This window comes from Xiphophorus couchianus, chromosome 13 (assembly GCF_001444195.1).
Source record: "Xiphophorus couchianus chromosome 13, X_couchianus-1.0, whole genome shotgun sequence".
Lineage (NCBI taxonomy): Eukaryota > Metazoa > Chordata > Actinopteri > Cyprinodontiformes > Poeciliidae > Xiphophorus > Xiphophorus couchianus.
In genome coordinates, this window is record NC_040240.1 from 20,648,356 (window position 1) to 20,671,960 (window position 23,605).

The 23,605-nt window shown below is 36.9% G+C and overlaps 1 protein-coding gene across 2 annotated transcripts in view; it reads left to right on the top strand.

The window, feature by feature from the left end:
- Window positions 1–23,605, top strand: part of LOC114156407 (semaphorin-6D-like) — a 163,529-nt gene that overhangs the window by 123,738 nt on the left and 16,186 nt on the right. For both annotated transcript variants that reach the window (XM_028036820.1, XM_028036821.1), the window contains exons 18-20: window positions 2,237–2,314; window positions 15,524–15,582; window positions 16,475–16,528. In XM_028036820.1, the coding sequence (XP_027892621.1) occupies window positions 2,237–2,314; window positions 15,524–15,582; window positions 16,475–16,528 (191 nt within the window). The remainder of the gene's footprint in view (window positions 1–2,236; window positions 2,315–15,523; window positions 15,583–16,474; window positions 16,529–23,605) is intronic.

Sequence of the window (23,605 nt, forward strand, 5' to 3'; positions counted from 1 at the left end):
CACATGTGGGGCCCCTTTTACTGCCAAAAGTACCAATAATAGGCATGTTGCATCAGAACTGTACTATGGAGCAACAGAAGAAGGTTGCCTAGTGTTTTACATCTGGTGGAAACTAGAGGAAGAATGTAAGCTTTGGGAGGTGGAGCTATGCTGAACAATATGGCTGAAAAACATATCATAATATAATCATTCCATATGGGGCAATATCAATTATTGATTATTTTTTGTTTTAAATATCTGAAATACAGGCAAACTATTTTTTTTTATTATTATTATTTTAAAACAACTATGAGGCACAGTAGCAAAACCTTGAACCACTGCTGCGCAAGTTACTCAACTGGTTGTTGCTAGGTAACCAAAGAGTGAGTGAGTTGCTAGGTAACAAACCAGTGAGTGAGTAAGTTGATGCCACCAACCTAGCTAATCTAGCTGTGAGTGGTTGAGTGGCTAAAGCCTTTCTTCTGCCTACATCCCCCAGAATGCTGTGCGGTTCTGGATCACAGTTCAGTGAAATAAATTAAAACTCTGTTTCATGTTACTATTGATCATGCGTCTATCACCATATATAAACCTGACCTATTGGTTAGGTCTTGTTGTCGGACCCTCTTTAGAACCTTAAGGTTGATGATCTGCTGCTAATGTTTATTTTTTCCACGTTACTGATGTTACTAGTAATGGTTGGTTAATGATGATATACACTGTTGGTCCTCTCAATGTCTTGTGTCGACTTCTATGTGTTGTTTTGGCACATTGTATTGTTGCTCATTTTCAGAGTTCAGATTGCTTGTCTGTTAGTTTTAATGTCTTTTGTTTTTTGCTTGCAGTGTCATTAATTTCCCCGAACTTGAACTTGTTTTTCTACTGAAAACAAACATTTATTTTTCTTCATTTTTTTCGGACTATTGCCTTGACTTCACCCCGTGGTTGCTGGGACTTGCTCTCTTTATTCAGAATGACTTGCGATGTGACTATTTGACAGCACTGGTAAATACTTACACTGCTGTTTTGGCTGGCCGCCGTGTCGCCGCCGTGTTTTGCTTGTGAATTGTGCCACTGTGCATTCGTGCGTGATTGATGGGCAGAGCCCGAATAAAACTGGACTGGTAATGGATGAAGGCGTTTGAGACTAGATGTGTAAACACGTGCAAGTTGTTGGAGGCCGTTGTTTGCGTTACCAAGGGTCTGCTAGATTTGAAACGGCTACCTGATGGCAGCTGCTGTCACAAGTGTGTTTGTCTGTGTGTGTTTCAGAAACGCATGAAAAGATGGTGTGACAGCTCACTGTCTCTAAACAAAAGGCAGGGGAAACTCAGATGTTGTATTATCAATGTGTCCTTGATTTTAAATGCAGGTCTGTTTTTGAACACATCTTTGTTTATCTGCCTTGTAGAGATATTTTGTGACAACTGTTAAAAGGATATTTTGAAGCTTCAACTTTTATCTTAAAAACAGGATATTGTAATGTGCACAGTAAAGAGAAGATAACTTTTTCTTTAGGTCTTGTTCGTATACAAACAACTGCAACAAAATCCAATTATCAATAATTCATATCAAAACAGACAGAATACAAGTGAGATTTAAATATTAAATCCCCAAAAGACTCCACTTTGCTTAACTTATTTCTGCATTGTAAATTAAAATTGATTTTTATTTTAGTTCTTAACTTATACTTTTTGGATCATATGTTTGGGCAAAATAACACAAAGAACTAAATATTTTCCTTGTTCTATAAGCTTTGTTGTATTTTCTAGGGGTTGTTTTTTTATTATCTATATGTAGGATATTTGCAATAATATTGAAACTTTGATTTAACTTTAAAACAATATATTTTTGCCATATTGTTCATTATTGGCTCCTGTTTGACCAGTAATTGTGTGTCATTCAGATGACTTTCTTTAAATCTCCTGTTTCATTAAATCCTAAAGTTGGTCTTTTGAATGGAGAGCAACTGATTAGAAACTATTGAAATTTCAGTGGTAACTCACAGAGCTAAACATTGTAGATGAGCAGAATGAGCTGAATCAATGAAAACAAACAAAGAAGTAACAAAGGTTTATTATGTGATAATGAAGAAATTAGATCAGTGCTATGGGAAAATGGGGAGTCCTGAATTGTTCATGAACCACTTGAATTTCAGCCTGTGTGTGAATTTAATGTCATGAAGGAAAAAGCAAATGGAGCCCACTGGACCCCAACAATAAATTCTTGTCTTCTTCCTTTCCATCTCTTCCTCCAGCGCCTGCCTGGCCTCCCGTGATCCTTACTGCATCTGGCTTCGCACCGGGACATGCGCCAACATGGCACCAGGCTTCAAGTATGTTCCAGTCCCTTGTAATCTTTCTCTTACTGTCATGCTGCCTTTCTGTCTCCCCATACTTCCTGTTATCATCAGTCTGACGGCCAATAAGGCTCTGGAGGTCCTGCTCATCCGTCAGCCCTGGCAGCAGAAGGGTCGTACATCTGAAAGTTGTAAATCTGTGATGCCAGAGTGAAAGGATGGATGTAGAAGTGCAATGAGGACAAATGTTGAAAAGGATTTCTAAGAGTGATTTTGGTTAAATCAGCTGTAGTCAAAAATATGTTGAGTCACAAACTCAGCCTCTGACTTTCTGTTTGTCCTGCTGATGGTGACAATTCTTGAATTATCACTTATTTTGCTTCAGTTTTTCATATTGAGCATTCTGTACTTTCAGTGACCTTTTGATGAGACCCATCATTATAAAACATATTCAGAAGGGATTTGTTTTTTATATATTGATGTAAATTCCCACAAATCTTTCTGGCAATAATTTCATCTCTAAATACTAAGTTAATGTATTGTTTTGCATCAAACTATATTTGAGTGAATCCAAATATTAGATCATAGTGGATTAAAGTAAGTAGTAGTCAGAGCTTCTGTATTGTTAATGTAATCATCGGCAGTTGTGGACATTATTATAATAAAAATTAAAACAAATATCAGGTCTATTTCAGTCTAAACCCATTTTCAGAACTACAAATGGAATTACATTTGCACTGCATGCTATAGACGTTACCCACTTTCCCAAGCCTCACAGTATCATTTTTCATAAAGCTCACATAGTTGTGCTATGCAGCTCTCTGATTTTACCCAGGGCAACTTTTTGAACTCCCCTTACTCTTGAGTTTTAGCAGAATTTCCCAGAGTTGGAATTTTGATCATCTGAGGACACAGCCTCGCTCAGTCGACGCTGCACCAGGTGCTGAAAAATCGCTTCCTCAGCTTCCCATCCCTGGCAGATGGCTGGCATTCCAGCCATTTATGTGCGGCTGGTTTTTGATCACTGATCTGTGCTGCTGATCTACAGATAAGACCTTTGTCGTTCCTGCGCTGCCTTTGCAAGAAGCATCTTGATTTCCGAACAGGTGGGAGTTGCTAGTGCAGCTGAACATGGATGCTGAGAGAAACTGTCTGGATTCTGATGGGTTCAACTCAGACCTAAAGACTAAAGCAGAATAGTTTCTGCTCCCACAAAGCAATGTGATTATGTTTAGTCCTTCCTTAGCGTCACTAATATTATACTTTTTTCATAAGTTGCTCATATTCATATATTTTTTAGAATATTGGGACTTTTCTTTTATTCTTCCTCCTAACCTCAATTTGCTTTTATTTATCATAGCCAAAGATGGTTTTGAGTCCATTAATTTAATCACAGAACCAGTCTTGATAATAAGCTTTCTGATGTACTGCTTCTGTCTCTGATCACTTCACTGCGTTTGTGACTGATTATATTTACATACCAGAATGTTGCAGGTACTTAGTTGCTCCCTGAGGTTTAGAACAAGGCTTTCCTCTGGAGACAAACGTGAAAATAATATAAGTTCGATTTGCAGAGGGTTGGAGGAATGGCAAAAAAAATCCAATAGCCACAGATCGATGTTATGACGTGCTGCATCGTGAGCCCGAGTTACCCGACACTTAAAAGGTATTGATTGAGCGGTTCCACAAACACTGGGTTTCACAAGTTAGAAGCTGCCTGCTGAGTTTGTTTGTTTGTGCATATCTGCGTGTATTTCTAATCCTTGTACTGCTTGAGAATATTGATAAACTCAATGTGAAAACAGTGGGCTTTTATCTTAGGGCTAGAATCTCTTGGTATAAATGTGGTGTTATAAATTGAGCCGATTCATTTGGGAGTCTGCAGTATCTCCTAACGGAGAGCCTCTGCAGGTTTTCAAATTGTTGATGCTGAACTTGGACGTTTACAAAGCAAGGAATGTGGCAAAATGCACAAAATATTCCATCATAAAATATGTAATATGTCACCAGTTTGTCACCTTGAATCAGAAATGTGGTGCCGTTTTTTTCACATTTAAGTAACTGTTGCCTTCAGTTATTATGAAACGGCTGAGTATCAAAAGCAATTTAAAAGAAATCTTGATACTTTGAAATGGGCGCTGTCTCTTTAAGAAGGTTCTAGCCTTTCTGCGACTCCCCCTTCAGCATGTCATCACAGCAGTGCTTCTCTATGCCGTCCATGGATGGTGTTTACAACCGTTCTTAGGAGTTTTGTAGTGAATTTGATAAAGTCAACACACAGTTCTACCAGGTGCTGGCTAATGGCTGTTGTTGCTCGTCTTGAGGGGCAAGCGTTTAGGCACCCCCAAAAGGCTGCCAAGGGAGAATCAAGGATTTCTCAAACATGCATGGCTGAGTTGAAGCAACGGTCAGTGCATGTGTTTGATGAGGGACTGATGAATGCGTTCACGTTTAAAACCTTTGAATTTTAAAGAGGAAAATGTGGATTACTCAATATCAAAGTAGACTTCACAAGATGCAACAATCATTTTGGAATGTTCTTTTTGAAAATTGTTTGAAATATTTGTTAGGAACAGTTCTTAGGTTAAAATACTGGAATCACTATAACGCTGATTCATGCTACGCTTTGTAGTTGGAACTTCTCTGGTTTGTGACGGGACAGCCAGTTTACTGTCCTTCAAATTATACATAAATAAACCCAAGATCAGCATGGGAAGACTGCATTTTTTATCATAACCCTCGATTTAAAAGATTTAAAGACTTATAAATGTTCTTTTTGTTCGATTCATTCCTAGCACATATTCTCACCATCTCTTCATCTAGACAGTGTTTACACTTGCTACTGAAGCCCCCTTCTCTGAGACCCAAGCTGTCAGGGACCCAGTGTAATTTGACAGGGTCAGCTTGTCCCCTCGTATGAAGAACCACATTACAGTCGCCTTACTTTTTTATTCTTTTTTTTCTCTCTTTTTTTATACTGTATTATGTCAAAACAGAACAGCAGCATCTTTTAGAAATTTCTGTTGATGGATTTCAGGCCGCTCATAGTGAAACGACCGTGCCTTAAATATTTATGTCACATTTTCATGCAATTTAAGGGAAAAGCTGTCCGCTGGAACGAAGCATGGAAATTGAGTTTCATTGAACATCTCTGAGGCACTTTGTGCCCTATAAGATCTACAGCAGTACTTGACTTGAGATTTTCTGCTTTTTTTTGTGTATACATCAAGCCAGTCTGATCACACCAATATTTCTATCAAGACTGAACATTATCAATGTCGAACACAAATATTCCAGCAGGCATACATAATCCCAGTATTGATCTGGCTCCTCTGCTGGCAGCTCTTTGTGTTTACCTGCATATTTTTGATCCGTCTCCTGACATGGATCGATGCGAGGAGAGAGGGGGCAGTCGCCTGTCTTTTAACTCATCGACTTTTTATGGGCACTTGTTCAAAGGAAGAGGTAAGCTTTCCGCACAAGTCACTGAGTTGGTTAAAATTCGTTTTGATTAATTAAAAGCTCTTTTATTTATTTATTTTTTTTCTGTTTTCAAAAACCTCTTTAGCATAATGATTCTAACATACTTTAAATGATAATATGTTTGCTTTTGATTTGAGAACTGCAGTTGCAGATGCTGTGTTTTTCTCTCCTTGAATTTGAGGAGTTTGTTAGATAACTTTAGGATAATGCTGAAAATATGACACATGATTGGCGTTTCTAATAAGATCATGTCATTATGACGGAATGAGTTTTGAGACAGGCTTTTACGTAAAGGTTTCCATGTCTTTAGGGAGCTATTATAACAACTTGGTGCTTCAGAGCTTATCTGTGGTCAGCAGAGAAATAAAGGTCAATCCATAAATCTATACTCGTAGTTGGTGTGCATGCTTGCACATTTATTAGTCATGTTCACAGTATTCATTCGATGGACACAAATGATAAATTTATTATTTCCAATTCCAAATGGATACTGGAGTTAAAAAAAATAGAACTCTGAGCATTGCTGTAGCTCATGTTCAAATCTGCAGGATACGTTCATGTGACCAGTAATGACTTGGCTCAGTTAAGCTAACACAGTTAGCATTGTGGAGTGCTTGGTACTTTGTCCAATTTATAATTAGAGTTAAAAAGCAAAACCATGCCTGACTTAGTCATATGGGAAACCACTATTGGTGACATCAGTGCTTCACGGAAAGTGTTTGGGATAAAAAAAGGAGGAGAAAAACTCGATTCTGATTCCAAATACACAACAAAATCAGTTATGGAATAAATGATGTGGTTTCTGATGCAAAGCAACGATTCATCTACATAAAATTACCTATAAATTAGCAGGAAAGACAGAATTCAAAACCTTAACATTTTAAAATGAAACATTCCTCTTCTATGTGCCTTTCCAATGTGTCTGGCTTCTTTTAGTTGTAAATATTCAAACATGTAGAAACATGAAATAAAATTGCACTAAGGTGAACTATTTAAGTACTTTGCAGCTTTATGGAAACAGTTCCATTGTCATATTTGCAAGCAAATATTTTACACATATTTCTCATCTCTAAGACTAAGAAAAATATGATGAATCATCTTAAGCTAAAGAAAATGGAAAATAAATGACTAATATTTCACAACAAACTTGTTTGGAACATATATTGAACACCCAGAGTTTTGTTTTGCTGTTTGTAGCCTGGCAACAATATTGGAAGCTAAATCAGATCTTCTTCCTCTGTTGTAATAAATAGAGGATTTTCTGTTGTAATTAATGTTGGATTTGTTTTAAAGTTGTAAAAATATGCAAAAAATATTTGTGAAACAGTTGAGAAACAAAGGCTGTGAGAGAATAATGTCCACAGTGTTTCTAACAGCCTCATCAATCCTTTCCTTCGGGCTTGATAAACCCGAAGGAAGATTCCTTTCTGCTAAAATGATAGCGCTGATGGAAAAGCTGGCAGGCAGTTTTGTTTTGGTCTGCTTCATTTACTATCGAAATGAGACATTTCAATTCATGTGGAAAAAGAATGCCAGATGAAGTCAAAACACTGTTTTCTGCTAACTTCAGAGAATTGTCCATTTGCCCACAGACACAGGAAACAATATGTTCCGCGGCAGCACAAAAGACGCTCGGCTCATAGTTTTTAATACAGACAGGAGTGTGGATGGAGCAGAGAGGAGACGCTGCAGGAAGATTAAAATGGACAGGATGAGCAGGTTGAGATGAAAAAGAGGCGAGGAAGGAAACTGAGGGGGAAGCGAGGCTGTGATGCAAGATGCGGAAAGGAAGAAGAAAGGGGGCAAAACATACGAGACGGAAAATTACAAAACAAGAGCAATATCTGTGTCAGACACTTGAGGGATGAAGAAATAACAGCAAGACAGATATAGACAGGCAATTCAAGAGAGCTGTTTTATTTTCATTCTGAGCTTTTCTTTTTGATTTTGTCTCAGCAATTATAAATCAGGGCTTAGTTTTCAATCAGTTGGGCATCTCACTGTTTTATTAAGCAAACCACATTGAGTGTTTTCAAATCTATTCAGATTCTAATTTTCTTTAAAGGAAAAGCGGCCACTTTGACCAAAAAAGTCACCACCTTAATTTACCAAAGCAAATTCACTGATGCAACTAATCACCTGATTGTTTTTTAAGCCTGACGTAGTCAGTATTTTCTCACTAACTAAACAATTATTTTTGAATCTGCTGCTTGTGGTTTGTCAGATTCAATCGAAAGTTCCCATCGAGCAAACACAACAACACAGGATGTTCCTGTAACCCTAAAATTGAATTTTACATGGCTGTGAAGAAATTCAGCAAAAGATGAAGCCCTGTTATCTCTATGAATCAGAATATTGTTTATGATGAACCCCGTTATCTACCAGTGTGCACTGGGGCCAAGGGTGTAAAATTGACAGTGTATTGCTATGTAATGACATACCAGATCATTACCTCATAATCTCAATTGTCAATACACAGTTTATGATGCAAGCATTCAACTTTCCCAGTGACTAAATCTTCATTAATGTAGACAAAGCATCTGCATGGTGTATAAAGTTAATTTGTGCAACATTTCGTGAGCATTTATGAAAACATTTTAGCAGTGGCAGATATTCATGGTCTGTCTGGCCTCTCTGAGTTGACATGCTAATGCCACAGACTTTTCTGCATGTCCAATAAATCTGTGGCCACCAGGCTTAACTTTAGATCACATTCTGCATACTACAGTATCAGATGTGCAGGAAATCAATGCTGAAGCTTTACTTAAACCTCCCCACAACATCGAAACGCTAAGTAAGTAATGGTTGGATGGCTGTATCAGTCACAAATGGTCCACAAAAGCAGTTTATGAATATCTCACTTTATGAAACATTGAAAATATTTTTTTTCAGTTTGCATGTGGAAGAGAGGTGTGAATACTGAAGCAAATCTTTGATTTCTGAAATCTCTTATTTCAGCGAGAACATTTTTTTTTAAGTCCAAATGTGTTAGATATATTTTGTGTGTTAGATGTATTTTCTAAAAGTGCATTTTATTTAATTAGACATCAAATTAATTTGACCAATAATTTGTGTGGAAGTGTTTACTATTTGGGTTTAGAAAAAAACGGTCTAGATGCAATCACAACTTTTTTCTGAGATGACAAATGGTAAACTCTGAATCGGTGTGACACCAGAACAAGGATGCAACTAATCACTGAGCTGCATGTTGAGATAAGATGAAAGCTTTATTTGATAAGACTGATATAAACAGAGTGAACAGCAGAAAGAGGAGGACTAAAGCAACAGCAAACTGCAACAAAAATGAGTTCCCAGGTGAGAGAGTGACTGCAGTTTTACTAAAACCACCTGATGCATGCTTCTAAACTCTCAGATTTGTACATAATTTGAAGGTGATTGTTATTCCCTGCAATAAACCAATAATGAGTTACAACTTCCTGACAAACTGAAGACGTTGAGCCCTACAGGCTCTGTTCTGATTTCATTTTTGTCTTCCACACTCTGCAAGGCAGTGGAAGAAAGTTTGTCCAAGTTCAGTCATTATCCTCTATTAGCATCACATCACAGCAATATAAGTCACAACAGCCCACTCGTCCTGCGTTTGGTCTGCCTCACTTAACATCAAGCTCTCCAACTCCAGAGATAGACTCCCAAGACTCCAGTCCAGGCGCAGGTCCTTGTCCTGCATCTCCAGCATCCCCATCTGGGTAAAGGGAAGACGAGCAAAACAAAATATCATGCTCATAACTAATGTTTAATGGAGCAAGTGAGACTGTCTAAGTCCTTCTACTTCAAAGGATGTGTAAATTCCCTGGTGTCATGTGACTTTAACTAAAGTTTAAAATGTTATTATAAAATGCATTCTGACATCCTTTACACTGTACCTGCTACTAGTTGCTCAGGTACACCTGTAAAGTACTTTCAATAAAGTGTTTTTTTTTTCATACTTCTTTTAGTTTGATTTAAAAAATAAAATAAAATTTAGCACCAATATTATATAATGTCAGTAACCTTCATTTGCTTGCATGAAAACATGACATATTTTAGCCATTATATGACTTTTTTTTAAAGTAAACATTCTGTGAGATTTTTAGTAATGTCAAACCACACAATACATTTTTGGTCTTATGAAATGATGACTTGAGGTCTTATCAAATCAAACCAAGTACAGAAACGTTGCTCAGGCTGATTGAAGGATAAATATAGAACAGAATCCCCAGGCAGAGCTACGGCTCAGAGTTTGGCTTGACTGTCTGTAAGTCGAAGTGAGTTTAGCTTCGCAAAATTCTGCTGATGAGTAAAAGATTTCCTCCAGGGAGAAGAAAGACATGGAGGGAAGGATGATGAAGTAAGAATAGAAAGCGCTGAAGAGGAAGAGTGTAACGTCTTGCATAACATCAGCCTGAAAAAGAAACTGAACCGTCTTAGAAGGGAGGTGGTAGATTGAAGGAGAGATGAAATGGAAAGAGTCATTTTGCCAGCCAGCATGAAGAGCAAGCATTTGTTAAAATTGGAGCCAATTATGTTTTGGTTTTATGATTTCAAAGTCGTATTACAGAATAGATACAGCCTCTAGATTAGTCAACGTTGCATTAAAGTGTCTTTATTTACCAAATAAGGTAAAGTTGGCACTTTTAATTGACATTTAATGCAACTTTTAAAGCAACTTTGCATTTGAAATGTTATTTACCAAATAACACTTCATGACAACAGTCATAGACATTCATAAAGACTCTTTCATGTTCATGACGGGCATCATGTCATGTTTGACAGTGTGATGTCAGTCTTATGCACACTGCTTCAAATAAAGTGTTACCAATATTTCTACTTCCAAAAAAGTACAACCAACACTAAATAGAGGCTCACATTATCTCTCAAAACTAATTCAAGTTATAAAATGATGCTACCATTTTATAACTGCCATTAAAAAAATGTCACTCCAACATTAATTACATTTTTCTAAGTTCATCATGAACAGCTAGTATTTTGCATTGTATGAAACAGAACCCAAAGGGGAAAAACATTATTCAGTCACATGCAGTGACTGAGTTACTCACAATATTTCTCCATCACCTTCACTCAGCCCAAACCTCTGTGTGTCTAATAACTTCTTCTCATATTGAGGAGCTTCCTCCTTATTAATATTCTATCTTTTAGTGTTTTGCTTCAGATTTTTGAAGTGATGTCCTGTCTTAAGTCATGACCAGTCAATGTCTTCACAGCTGTCTTAAAGCTCTTTCAGTATTTTCACTCTGATGGAAAGGGCATTAGTTATTTATCTAAAACTAACGTTTGGTCTAGTCTCAAAATATATAATGCGAGTTCAATTTTATAAACCTTTATAGCTATGTTTGCATTAGATGTTTACGTGCATAGAAATCAAGTTGGTCCACATTCTGTTACAATGGCGTTCCAATTTGAATCATGTTTTGCAAAATGTAATATTTTATTTGTACCCAACCAGACTACCTGAAATACAGTATATCCCTCCATTCATTTGATTCAAACCTTTATTAAAGACTTGAGCTGTTCTGTGTCAAATGAAGTTGTTTGTCAGTAAACCTCAAGCTGTTCAACAAAGTCTCAATAACTTTTACTTCTTTGAAGTACACACAACCTGTGAATGTTCATTTAGCGGTAAATCCCGCAGCCGCGCATACATCGCAATTACATTTCACAGTCTTTCAAATGCGTTAACGCCTCCACTGCCGAGCCTCAACACCGGGGACGCGAAATCACAATGTAAGCGACGCCGGCGTCTGATAACTTGGCTGTCTTTTCCAACTGAGTCTATTTTCATCCCCTCCTCCGAGTAGCTCCCCGCTAGATGAGCGAGGCGTTCAGGTGCCTGAGAGCGGTTGGGATATATAGCTGCTCACCGTTGCATCGACCTCCTCCTGTTCTCTCCTTTTTTGTTTTCTCCTCACTTACAGCTCAGCCCACGCTGGTGGAAATGAAGCTCAAGCTGAAAAGCAGCAAGAGAAGGAAGGAGAGAAAACGAGCAATGAGGGGAGATAAATATTGAGTGGCTGAGGGGGTGGACGAGTTAGCAAATATGAGGTACAGAGATATGAAGTGGAGTGCATGAGAGGAGGAAATTAAAATGACGCTTTTACACTCCATTAAATAGCCTCTAAATGTTCCACTTCTCATCTGTTACATAATTTACTTAGTGAATGTGTAATGCAGGTTTATTATACAGTCATGTAAATACAGTATCCATGGACAACTTAAAGAACACAATAAAAGGAAATGTAAGGAGGACAGTCACACTGAAGAAAATTTAATTTCTATTTACTGCCACAGTTTCTGAGTATGGAATAAACCCTGAGATGAACTTTAAATCATGTTTGTCTCCGTTCTGAAGTTTGTTTAGCACATTTTACTGCGGAGAAGTTTTCTGGTTCACATGCTGACTGATCAAATGAGATGTTCAGTCAATCAACTAAGAAATGCTGAAGCCTTCATATGCAAATGCACAAAGTTCAAAGTTCACTGCTGGTGCATGTACATTTAATAAATTAAGATTCAAAGTGATTTAATGAATGCATAAATGAAGTGTAAATATGCTGTATCTTAGTAAAAATTTCACGCTTTCTGGATGACTCTGTGGTTTGCTTGGCTGCCAAATGCCTCTAAGGGTCCTGCAGGTCTCTCCACAGAGGAGTGTGTGCAACCCCTTTCTGAAGGGTAGACTGTGTGTGCATTTCAGATTTTGAGTAAAATGCTTCATGACAAAGAATCTGACCCATAAGATGATAGAATGGATAACTGAGACAGGACAAGCCCAAAGTCAATGTCCAGGATGTTTCTAATCAGATTTAATTTTACCCTCAGCTCATGTCAAAACTTTGGAACCAAATCCAACTTAAATGTTCTTCAGTAAAATAAAATGACTCATTAGCACCAGAGATTTCCAGAAAGACCCTCAGCCATTTTGCTCTGCTCTATTCACTTTTTTGCATGCATGCATCTTACAGAGGTGCATTTTGTGCCGAGTTCAGCTTGATTCTATGCTGAAAGAAATCACGCTCTCAGTATGCCCAGGGTATAGTATCGTTGCTGCAAGTGTTGTTGCATCCATTTACATATATTTTCAATGTGCAGAGTTGCCCAGAGACCTTGACGTAACATAGACAGATGTTCATGACTGCCACAAGAAGCATCGAAATGCCAGGGAAGGGAATATGTGATAGGCTGCATCATTACAGAATGACATTTTAACCCAAAGTGCATCGTTTGGCTTGAAATGATCCCAGATAAAGAAATACCTTGCTCTTTGTATTACTTCTCAAACACAGCACCTATGAATTAATGCTTAGATCCCAATCAGACAGATCCATATGTGAAGAAATACACTAAATTCCTCCAACTCAAAATGGATAGCCATTAAAAAATACATCTTGCAGATTGTGTCACATTTGCTTTAAAGTAAATTTGTTTCTGGTGGGGGGGCAGACTCCTGATGCTTGTCTTCTGCATGCACCGCGTTCTGGCTGGTCCATGCAGCGAACTGAATGACATCTCCAAGCCATGCACTGAGTCCTCTTTAACACAACATTTGGTGAGCGGTTGGGCATTTGTGCTCACCCTTGTTCAGGCAGTGCGGTCTGCTGAGCCTCAGACTTTCGCTTGCAGCATCACACCAGGAAATCTGCTGGGGTGTAAAATGAAAACAAGGCAAGAGGAGTTAAATACGGCTCAGAGATATTAGTGAAGACTGATGTAGAGGAGGGATAGTTTTATAAAACAAGGGAGGAGAAGAAAGGCGGGTTAATTAAAAGCATGGGATTGAAAACATTCTGCAGCAGTAGTCTTGCAGCTAATTAAATTAAAGCAAGAGTTTTTAACAACTGCTTTCTTTTATACCGATGGAAAATTATCTCCAAAAACATCAAACTCTACTGGTGGTTTTGTCCCTCGGAAGAGATGAGGAGAAACAAAAGAAATCAGCTTAAACTACTCATTTTTGTTTAAATGTCCTCATGCGAGGACATTTATGTTTACGCATAGCTTTAACAAAAGTAAGTCTCTTTCATCAACAGTATCCAAAGCTTTCTGTACATTACATCAGAACATTTTAGTGGTTTTTGAGAAGTTCCTTTAGCATCTTTCGGTCTGCACTCAAGGTGAATTTGGTGGCTAACTAGACTTGGGCATTTTCTTGTTTGAATGTCATCCACTTATAGACTAATTTCTATGCGGTATAATGGCTGGTATCAAAATGTTCTTAGACATTTTTTAACCTTTTTCACACTCATAAGCTGCTACAATGTTTTTCTAAAGGCCTCAAACAGCTCATTCAGTTCAACAGTCTTCTTCATTCTCACTTCCATAGTCAGGAGCACAACTAATTAAATGTATGTGGTTTAAACAGGCAAACCTCTTCCAAAATGCTAACTAATACTGTTCTCATCACGTGCTCCTCATATAATTCATCTGAGTCTTATTCATTTAAGTTGGAATAAATGTTGTAGTGTGGTAACTTACTCCAGACCAGATTTACCTGCAATTTATTTGTGTAGATGTCTATAATTTCTCAATTTTGCTCAAATTAGTCTAAAACATCCAAACGTCCAGATATATTATAAAACATGTACTCTGTTTTTCACATGACTATAGAATTGGAGGGGAGATCATTATACTGTTAAATAAGAGAAATGTGGGTCAACTACAATCTGGGTTAAATACAATCTGGGTTAATTACAGTCTGGGTTAACTACAATCTGGGTTAACTACAATCTGGGTTAACTACAATCGATGAAAAAAAATAACTTTTATTTTTGGCATTAAATTCTTCTTATTGATGAAACACTATTTTAGATGTGGGCTGAAACTATTCAGTAAGATGGTCATGATCCCATTTCAACTTTCTCAAGGCTTTTATTTTTATTTGTAAAACATCGAGATAAAATAAAATGCCAGCGACAAAACATGAGGGATGGTTGCCGTTTCAACAGCAGGAACCATTGTTCTTTCACATCGGCCTAATCGATACAACTTCATTGGTCGGATGTCAACTGTGTGCTGGAGGAAAATGAAGCAGAATAAGGTTTCACCTCTATCTGCCCTTATTTTGCTTTATTTTATCTTTTAGTTTTTAACAGTTAAATGACTTCTAATTTCTCACGCGGACAAACACTAAAAATAAAGCAAAGCTCCTAGTCTTAAACACCTTTGCTTTATGGAAGTAATTTTGTGCTCCGTGGCTGTGAAATCCTGATTTGTAGTCCCTTTAAAAATTGATTTGAAGGTCAGATGGAAGTGTTGGCGGTGAGAAAGGCAGGCTCGGTAAACAACAGGGACTCAGACCCAGAGAAAGACACTCAGACGAGGGTAAATGGCTTCATTTACTGCCTCTGCACTCAGATATAGGCCGCTTCACTTTACTGCCACTGACGGTGAGCGCGAGTGTTTTTCATGCTCACCTCTTGTCACAGCCTGTCTCCTGTCTGGATGAGTTTCACCTTTTTCACTTTAATTGGAGGACAAAGAGGAGGTGAAGAAGTTTGCTGCTTCACCTCTTTCGACCTCTGAATTCTTTGGCCTTCAAACTAAATAAAAACTTGGACATGAAGTATGGGTGATAAGCTAATTAAACATCTTATCTCGTCTTTATAGATGCAAAGTCGCTGATAGATTTCTTGATAAGCTTTACCCGACAGTAACTAACAAAATGAAAAGCCACGTCTGATGTGTGCGTGAAGCTTTTCTTTCAGTTTGTCATAAATGCTCTTTTTTGTTTGTTTTTTTTCTCTGCAGGGCCGGGTTCGAACAGGATATAGAGGGCGACCACTCGTTTTACCCCGACAACTGTCACAGTAAGATAAATCTGTTCTTTTAAAGCCTTAGTAACAATTTTTGTAGTTATAATATGAGGTGTAGAGGTGTAAAGGTTATGGATTGTTAAAACACAGCCTGGGGTTTGTTTCCATGGATTTTACAATCCAAGTCATGGAGTTCATCCCAGTTTGAGACCTAATTGGAAAACCTGGGTCACATAAAAAATGAACTGTCTGGTTTACTATTTAGTTTTTACTTTTTGGAAAAATTCTAAGCCATTAGTGGAGCCAAATAAACACATTTCAGTCTTTGTCTGCCCTACCCTTTACCCACTGGGATGCAGCACTTCTCTAAGTGTAATGGTCATCATCTCCCACTTACTCGCTACGCTTTCCAGCTATTTCTCCAGCTGTGCTTATGGGCCCCTTTTTCTTTTGTCTGTTCTGTTTAATAGCTGAGATTGTTCGTTTTTAGGCTCCAAAGCAAATCCTATTGGTTTGTAACAGTTACGTTCATATCCTGAGAAGTTTAGTTTTTTGGAATGTTTGGAAACTAATAAAACACATCTTTGTTTTATTAAGGCAGAGGTCTGAGGCCACACAGCAATTTGTTCATTTCTACTAAAGTCAGAATTTATTTTGCTAAAAATATTATTGCATGTTAAACTTTTTGTTTTTAATTGCAAAATAAATAAAGATAGTCATTAGTATTTTTTCTATCATTTAAAAATGGTAAACTTTCCAGTTTTGCAGCTTGTCAATATGTGGAAAAATGTGAAGATATTTGCAAAGTGCTGCTTTTAGAGCATTTAAATGATTGTTTTCCTCTGTATTTTTTAATGATTAAAACACATAAAAGTGGGTTTAAATAGCGACATGTGATTTGACCTTTATAGTACCATGAATCTGACTGGTGTTATCTTTTGTACAGCTGATGTGTTGGCCACAACACGAAACCAGGAATCAGCAGCTGACTCTGCCTACGGTAAAGCCAAATATGTCTTCTTCCATTTTTCTTCTATTTTAATGCATCAAATAATTTATAAATTTCATTCTATGGTATTATTCAGAACTTTTCATATTTTTTGTCCACTTAATACATCAAAATAGGACATGGTAATATGAGGTAGTAAGTTTATAGGTGAGTGTTTTTGCTGAAATAGGGTTTATTAGTCTCAGGCTCCAGATGTTTATCTCAGATATTTGGGAGAAGTTTAATATCAGTGGGAAATGAAGATCTGGAGAAGATCTAAACACAACTTTTCTTGTTTGTGGTGTAGCCCTAAAGTTATTGTTTCCATAAAATACAACTTATAGGTTTGTTAAAACTTAGTGGTGCATTGTACTTTATTGGACATGAATAAGGTTAAGTTTTGCCATTTCTTAAAAAACAGCATTCATACAATTCTTTCACATCTATAAAATTCTGAAGATAGAAAAAACTAAGACAGAATCCCCTAAAACCAAACCCAGAAGAAAGAGGCCAAGGAAATTCCTTGTCTCAGTTTAATGTCTTTACTAACGAGCTTAGACTCAACCAGAAGAAATCCCGTTTTGTCGCCTGGTTGGCTCAAGTTAATGTACAGCAACTCATTGCTCAGTTTGACATCATTACCTTCCACCACTTTACAGTCCAGCAGATCAAAGCTCGGCCTCGCTCAGCAACCTGCTCTGTATTCATTGCTGCAGCTCAGCTGCTACCTGACTGTCGAGAGTCCTTCTCGTAAACCAGCAGAAGCATTGTCATTCACCGAGCAGCAGCCGAACCCACACAGTGAATCCCATTATGGCCCTATGTGGTGCATTTCAGTGATTAAAGCCTTAGAGGGGACGGCTAGAAAGACATTTTTTGGTTTGTGGTCCACTTGACTCGAGTTGAGTTTGTTTTTAAGGAACACTTGAGCCCAAGAGGCTGCGTTGTGTCAGCAGCACTGATGAAAAGAACGAAGGTGAGGGAGAGCAAGGTCGTCAGACTGTGAGCCGAATGAATCAGGGAAATGAAAGCAATCAATGATTAGTGCTTTTTTTTTTTTTTACCACGTCCTGAAAACATTTACAGACCTAACTCAACTCTGAATGATGTTCTCTATCAGCCTCTTCAAATTCAATCACCACCTCAATTTGACATTGCCACGTCCATGTATTGAAGTTTTTTTTTTTTTTTTAAGTGAGCAACCCTGAGTCAGAGGCAGCATCTCCTGAGGTAATTTCACTGTAGGCCATGAGAGCGAAGGTTGGAACCATAGCCGTCAGAGCACAGAGAGCGCCTCGCTTTGTATTCTACCACTTAGCTTAATTGCATCCACCTGGAATTGAAATAAGGCTGTTAGTTGACAAGAATTAAAATCATACTTTTAGAAAAGGAAAACTGAAGTGGAGCATAGAGAGCCAGAGAGACTCTATTTCAGTTGATAGCCAGCTTTATTTATTGTAACTTTTATTGGATTACATGATTTAATTCTGCTTTTTTAGTAGGCTGTTGTGAAATTCATTTAGTTCAGTGTACGCTTTTTTGAAGACAAAGGATAAGCTTAAAAAAAATAAAAATGTTGTCCTTATTATACATGCAGTAACTTTTCCAAAGGTTGCAAACATGGCGGCTGGCATTTGTTTCTTGGCATTTAAAACTCTCTAAAGAATTGACAATTTTTCAAACACAATTTAAGTCATCAAGCAGCAAATGGCACAGAAAGAATTATGAACATTGAAAGTATCTATGTTTCGGTACTGAGACGATGTCTGATGCAGCATTTCTTTTCACATTCAATAAGGATAAAACATTTTTCAGTTCACTTTGACCTTGAACCTGAAGCTAATGTTGTCTTTTCTTTTATAACATTAGCGATTTTCCTGCATTAAGGCTTTTAGGTAATGTTATTAGCCTTAACAGAGTCCATGATACAAAACACACAATGAGCCTCCAGAGATGGACGTAAAATTATTCTATGATTCCACCAATAAACACAATACAAGGAAAACCTGGCTAAACAGAAGTGAATTTTCCTTTTAAATCTATTAACATATTTATTTAGATATGGTATGACAAAGTTGCTTCCAACTATAGCACATTTATATAGCAAAGATGTATAAAAAGCCTTCAAATGTGTGGCTTTTATTGCTGTTGCATAATTTCACGTTGAAATATATATATTTAATTGATTCAGTAGAAAATAATAAAATACTTTTTGGTAAAATCCCCAGTGGGACATTGAATATTTTTTTCTGCCGTCAATATTTTGTACATTTTTGTATTTTGTGCTTTTAGCAGTGATTTGAACACATTTATCCACCAGTATTATTTAGTTATTTGATAGTCCTCACCAAAACATTTTCCTTTAGTTGAAATTTCCTGCATAATTTACAACCTTCCAATTCTATTATTTTTTTCTTTTGCAGTCTTATAACACTAGTAGTATTTAAGTTCAATTTAAACTCATTAGCAGCATCATAAGAACATGCAAGCTAATTAAAAAGATGTATAAAGTCTCTGATTTATATCTTTTTAGAGTGCCTTTATCTGTGTTGCTTTAAAAAATTGACATAATATTTAAACCCACAAGCTGCTCGGGTGTTTTATATTCTGAAATCAACCTTTTTTTCTTTATCTTCTCAAACATACATCATGTTAGAATAAAGAGAGTCTGCCATCATCTACATCCTCAATTATGAAACAGTAGCTTTATGTCTTAATTTCTTTTTGCATAATTAAGACTTTGCAGACAAATCTCCACCTTCCAGTTAAAAGATTAGCCCAACTTTGATTACAGTTGTATATCTGATCTAATATAATACTTTAAATGAAACCACAGCCTTATAATAAATTGTGCATTGTTGGGATTAATTGCTTGACTTGTTCTAATTGTGTTGAAATAAACTGTCATCTAAGTTTTAGACCTTGCATCGCCTGCAGGCTTTCCCGGGGAGTTAATTGCACGATGGCACAATAAGAACTGCCAGTCACTTCATCACATCTTTTTTTAACATTACCAATGTTCCCTTTTATTCTCTTTTTTTAGTGGTTCCATTGTGAAGATGACTGTGATTAATCAAAGCTAAATTGTGTTTTTTGGGGGAGTTTTTATGGTAAAACTGTCAGTAAGTACTTTCTGCATAATGATCTCTGAAGCATTAACTCTGTAGTGTCGGACAGTCAGGTGTGAAGGGCTCCCAACACAATGACTGATGTTTTAGCCTGTGTGCACCCTTATTCATCTGCTGAACGCTAGACTGGTTATCATTACTGTAATGACATAATTTGCCGGGCAACTATTCCCTTAATGAGGTTTTTGCAGTAGATTGCTTATTTAATGCACCGACAAGGAGAACACTGTAGATCCAGCTCAGGGCCTGAATGGACACAAATTGGCCCTGTGCTTTTACAGGACAGACTGTTTTTATGTTGTTATTTGATGAGAGCTGACATTGTGCGTAATGAGTGGTACAAATGCAAATTATAATGATTTTGGGAGGACATAAATGCAGTCTGTGACCTTTAAATTACTTGTTGTTGTGCAGACGATCCAGTAAATTAAGTTTATTCTGCTGGTGAGCTTGAGTGCCTGGCTTCATAATTCCCAATTAAAAAGTCGTTTAAGTTGACTTCCCAGAAAGTTGAGGATGTTAGGCTGTGTGCGCCAGCGACCTGGCATTACTGTGGTTCCAGAGATCTCTTTTATTCAATTAAATTAAAGTTCCAGGTAAAATACTTGGCTAAAAATATCTGCTCTTCTCAGCAACAAGCCCCCAGTTCCCTTTTCCTTCGTGTTTCCTGCCAAGTTTTAAAACAGCTGCAGGGATTTTAGGCCGATAGTTGATGAGGTCTGACTCAAAGCCATGTTGTGCAGGTAGAGGTCACATATCTGGACACTTGACTCTTTGGCAGCAAGAAGGAAAATCTGAATTAAAAAAATGCTCATTTGGAACTGAACCCCAGATTTCACTCCAGTGGCTTAAAAACAATGACAAGTGGCTGTGTGTTCACATTTAACAATATTTATTTAGTACTGCTGAAATACTCACCCTAGTATTAAAACTAATAATAATGAATTTAATGAGAAAATCCATCCTTTTTTTCTTTGTGATTAAAATTATTCGATCATATTACCAGTAACACCAACATGGGCCCAACTAGAAGAAAGTAGAAATAACAAAATCAGCACCAATATAATAGGAAATTACTACAATGAAATAAAACATAAAGGGATGTAAAGAATTTTGTAAAATAAAAAACAAACATGGATTTTTAGGTCTCAACACTGAAGAAAGAAGCTTGACTTTCTTTTCTTGGTGTCCAGAGAAGTTAGTGCTGTGAATGTTGGTGAGGTAGGAAAATATGACATACTGTAATTTCCCCTTATAAATTTTAACCTCTCAAAGATTTAGGCATTTTCAAACCTTGAGTTAAAATGTGAAAGATTATGTTATACATTTTTAGTGTTGATTTTACCAATCTCTAATAAGCAACATAGAGTTTTTCTTCAGCAGTGAGTTGTGTAATACACATTTGTAGAAAAATGATCACAATGTAATAATAAATTAGTCAAAAACTATCTCTATTAATCAAATTTGTGATAATTTTGCACACAAATAGCCTAGAAAAACCATCTTTACCCTCTTCTAACCATCAAATGTTCTACAAGAACAAATGTATTGGTTCTTTTTAATGTGAATTTGACTCATGGGCACAGTTGCACTTTAAAACTTTATACACGTTGGAAGCTGTTTAACTTTAAGACAACTCCTCCAGTGCATGAAGGGCAAAGTCTGTGTGTTGCAGCTCTCAGTCTTTATTTATTCCAGCAGCGTCTGGCTTTTTTCCAGCCCCTCTCTGCTGCTGTTGGTCTCAGATCGGCTCCTTCCAGTGGTTTGGAGCGATTTCTGGCTCCTCGAGGGAGTCGATGGTGTGACTTAACGGCTTCTTCTGTTTGTAATTACATGAATGTGAGAAGCTGACATTTAAAGCAGCTCAGATGCTTTTTAATTGGAGCATTAATTTACTAATCACACAATAAAAACTGTAGACGTGACATTAAAATATTCACTGGGTCTAGAAATGATGTAAGAGAAAATGTCTGGAACAATAACCACAGGATATGGAATATCTTTCAATTAATACCATTAGGCATTTATTTCCATATATTATTCCTACAGATGGTTGGAGTTGATATGTTGTATACCCAAATATACTGTATGTTGCCCTTTATTTTTAATTGATCAAGAAGCATAACTCATTACTGATCTACAGTATTTTTCACAATTAATTGCCTTTTTCAGCATTTGTGACTGCTTTTATGGTTTTAATAAACAACCAACAGATTTTTTTAAAGACATCTCTTATAACCAAAGGATTATAATCAACCAGCTTGTAGTGCATGGAGTCTATGATGTGCCATCAAAACACAAACCTTAAGACAGTTAGCGTATAGAGATTTGTACAAGTTGAAAAAAAGGAGTTAATATTCTTTATGGATGATCTGTAGCAGTTAAATAAGTGGTGACTAAATACTAAGACAGGTTTGAATAATTTTCATAAATCATTAATACTTAAAATCAACTGTGATTTTATGAATGAATGATCTAGTTCATTTCAATTTAGCTTCAAATGCAATATTTTAAAAGATCAGCAAAACTGCAGATTGATGCTGTTTTTGTATTCTCAGGATGTTTCAGTCCCATTACAGAGCTGAGGTACGTCTAGGAAATTTTGTGAAAGTATAGCATTGTCCTTAAAATCACTTTTCATCATTTAACAGAAAAATCAAAGTATTTTGCAGGTATTCTTTGGATTGTGGCCCATAATTCTTTTCTAAATATTGAATAAGATATACCGGTCTTTCTTTCTGCTCCCACCATGTTTCATCAGAACTGCACATGATTCTCACATATTGCTATTAGTCGGGCATCAGTGCCTTTGCTCAGAACCAAAATGGAAAGAAAATGGAAACTTGTCGGGTGTTCATGAAGTTAAACAAATAGACGCAGGGAAAAAAAGGTATCTTCTGTGTCTGACACCTTCATAAGTGTTAACAGAGCAGAAAATGTTGCCACCGAGTGTGTATGTATGTGTTTGTGTGCAATGAAAGAATGAGCTGCATTTACAAGAGCATATCTAAGTGAAAGAAAGCTGCAGCTCGGTGGAGGAGGTCGGGACGTCTCCATTAGATCCGCCTGCCTGCCACAGGAAGGGAACAACTAAAAGAAAACCTCTGTTTCAAGAAACAGAGGTGAGGCTCCTTTTCACCTCGCTCAGCCTGAAAGAACCGCTGCCAAAATGCCACATATCCATTTTAAAAAGTGACCAGCCTGTGAATCATGTTTTAGTCATGAAACTGAAAGTGCATTGTGTTTTTCTTTATGCAACCATTTTATTTTATATTTAATTTCAGTTTGTGTGTTGAAGCTAACAATAAAAACATTAACAATAAAATGTGTCTTTAATGATGGTTAGCAACATTTTGCACACACACAATTTCAAGGCTCTTTACTGAACAGATTGATTCAGTTCATGTCCAGTTTCTACTCAATGTTCAAGAGATCTAAATCCAATTATTTCTACAACAATCAATTCATACAGACATATTCTGAGTTCAATTTTCACACATCTTAATTATAAAATAATCCAGTCAATCGATGATATAATCCAATTTTGTAAAGAACAACTGTCTAAGGAAGCCATTTGCATCAAGTTATTGCCTTTGCAGCAATTTCCCCAACAACGTCGTTGAGAATGCTGCTTATCTCTAATCTTTTTAGTTTTTGACTAAAGATTTTTCAATCCTAAACTATGCAAAAAGTTTTTGCTTACTCCTTTAAAATCAAATTTACAGTTTTAGATAAATTCTGATTTAAAACGCCATACTGCTGTAACATTTAGGAATAATCATTTCTGTAAGTTTCACCTTTTTACCTAAAGTGTTCATGCAATTTAGGAAGGTGCCAGCTGATGTGATCTCTAGCTTTGTGGTAAAACCCGAAGGTGTGCTTACTGTTATCCCTCCACTCTCTGCAACAGAAAATATCCTAATTACTCTGCGGATAACAAAGACACAGAGAGTGCAATTAC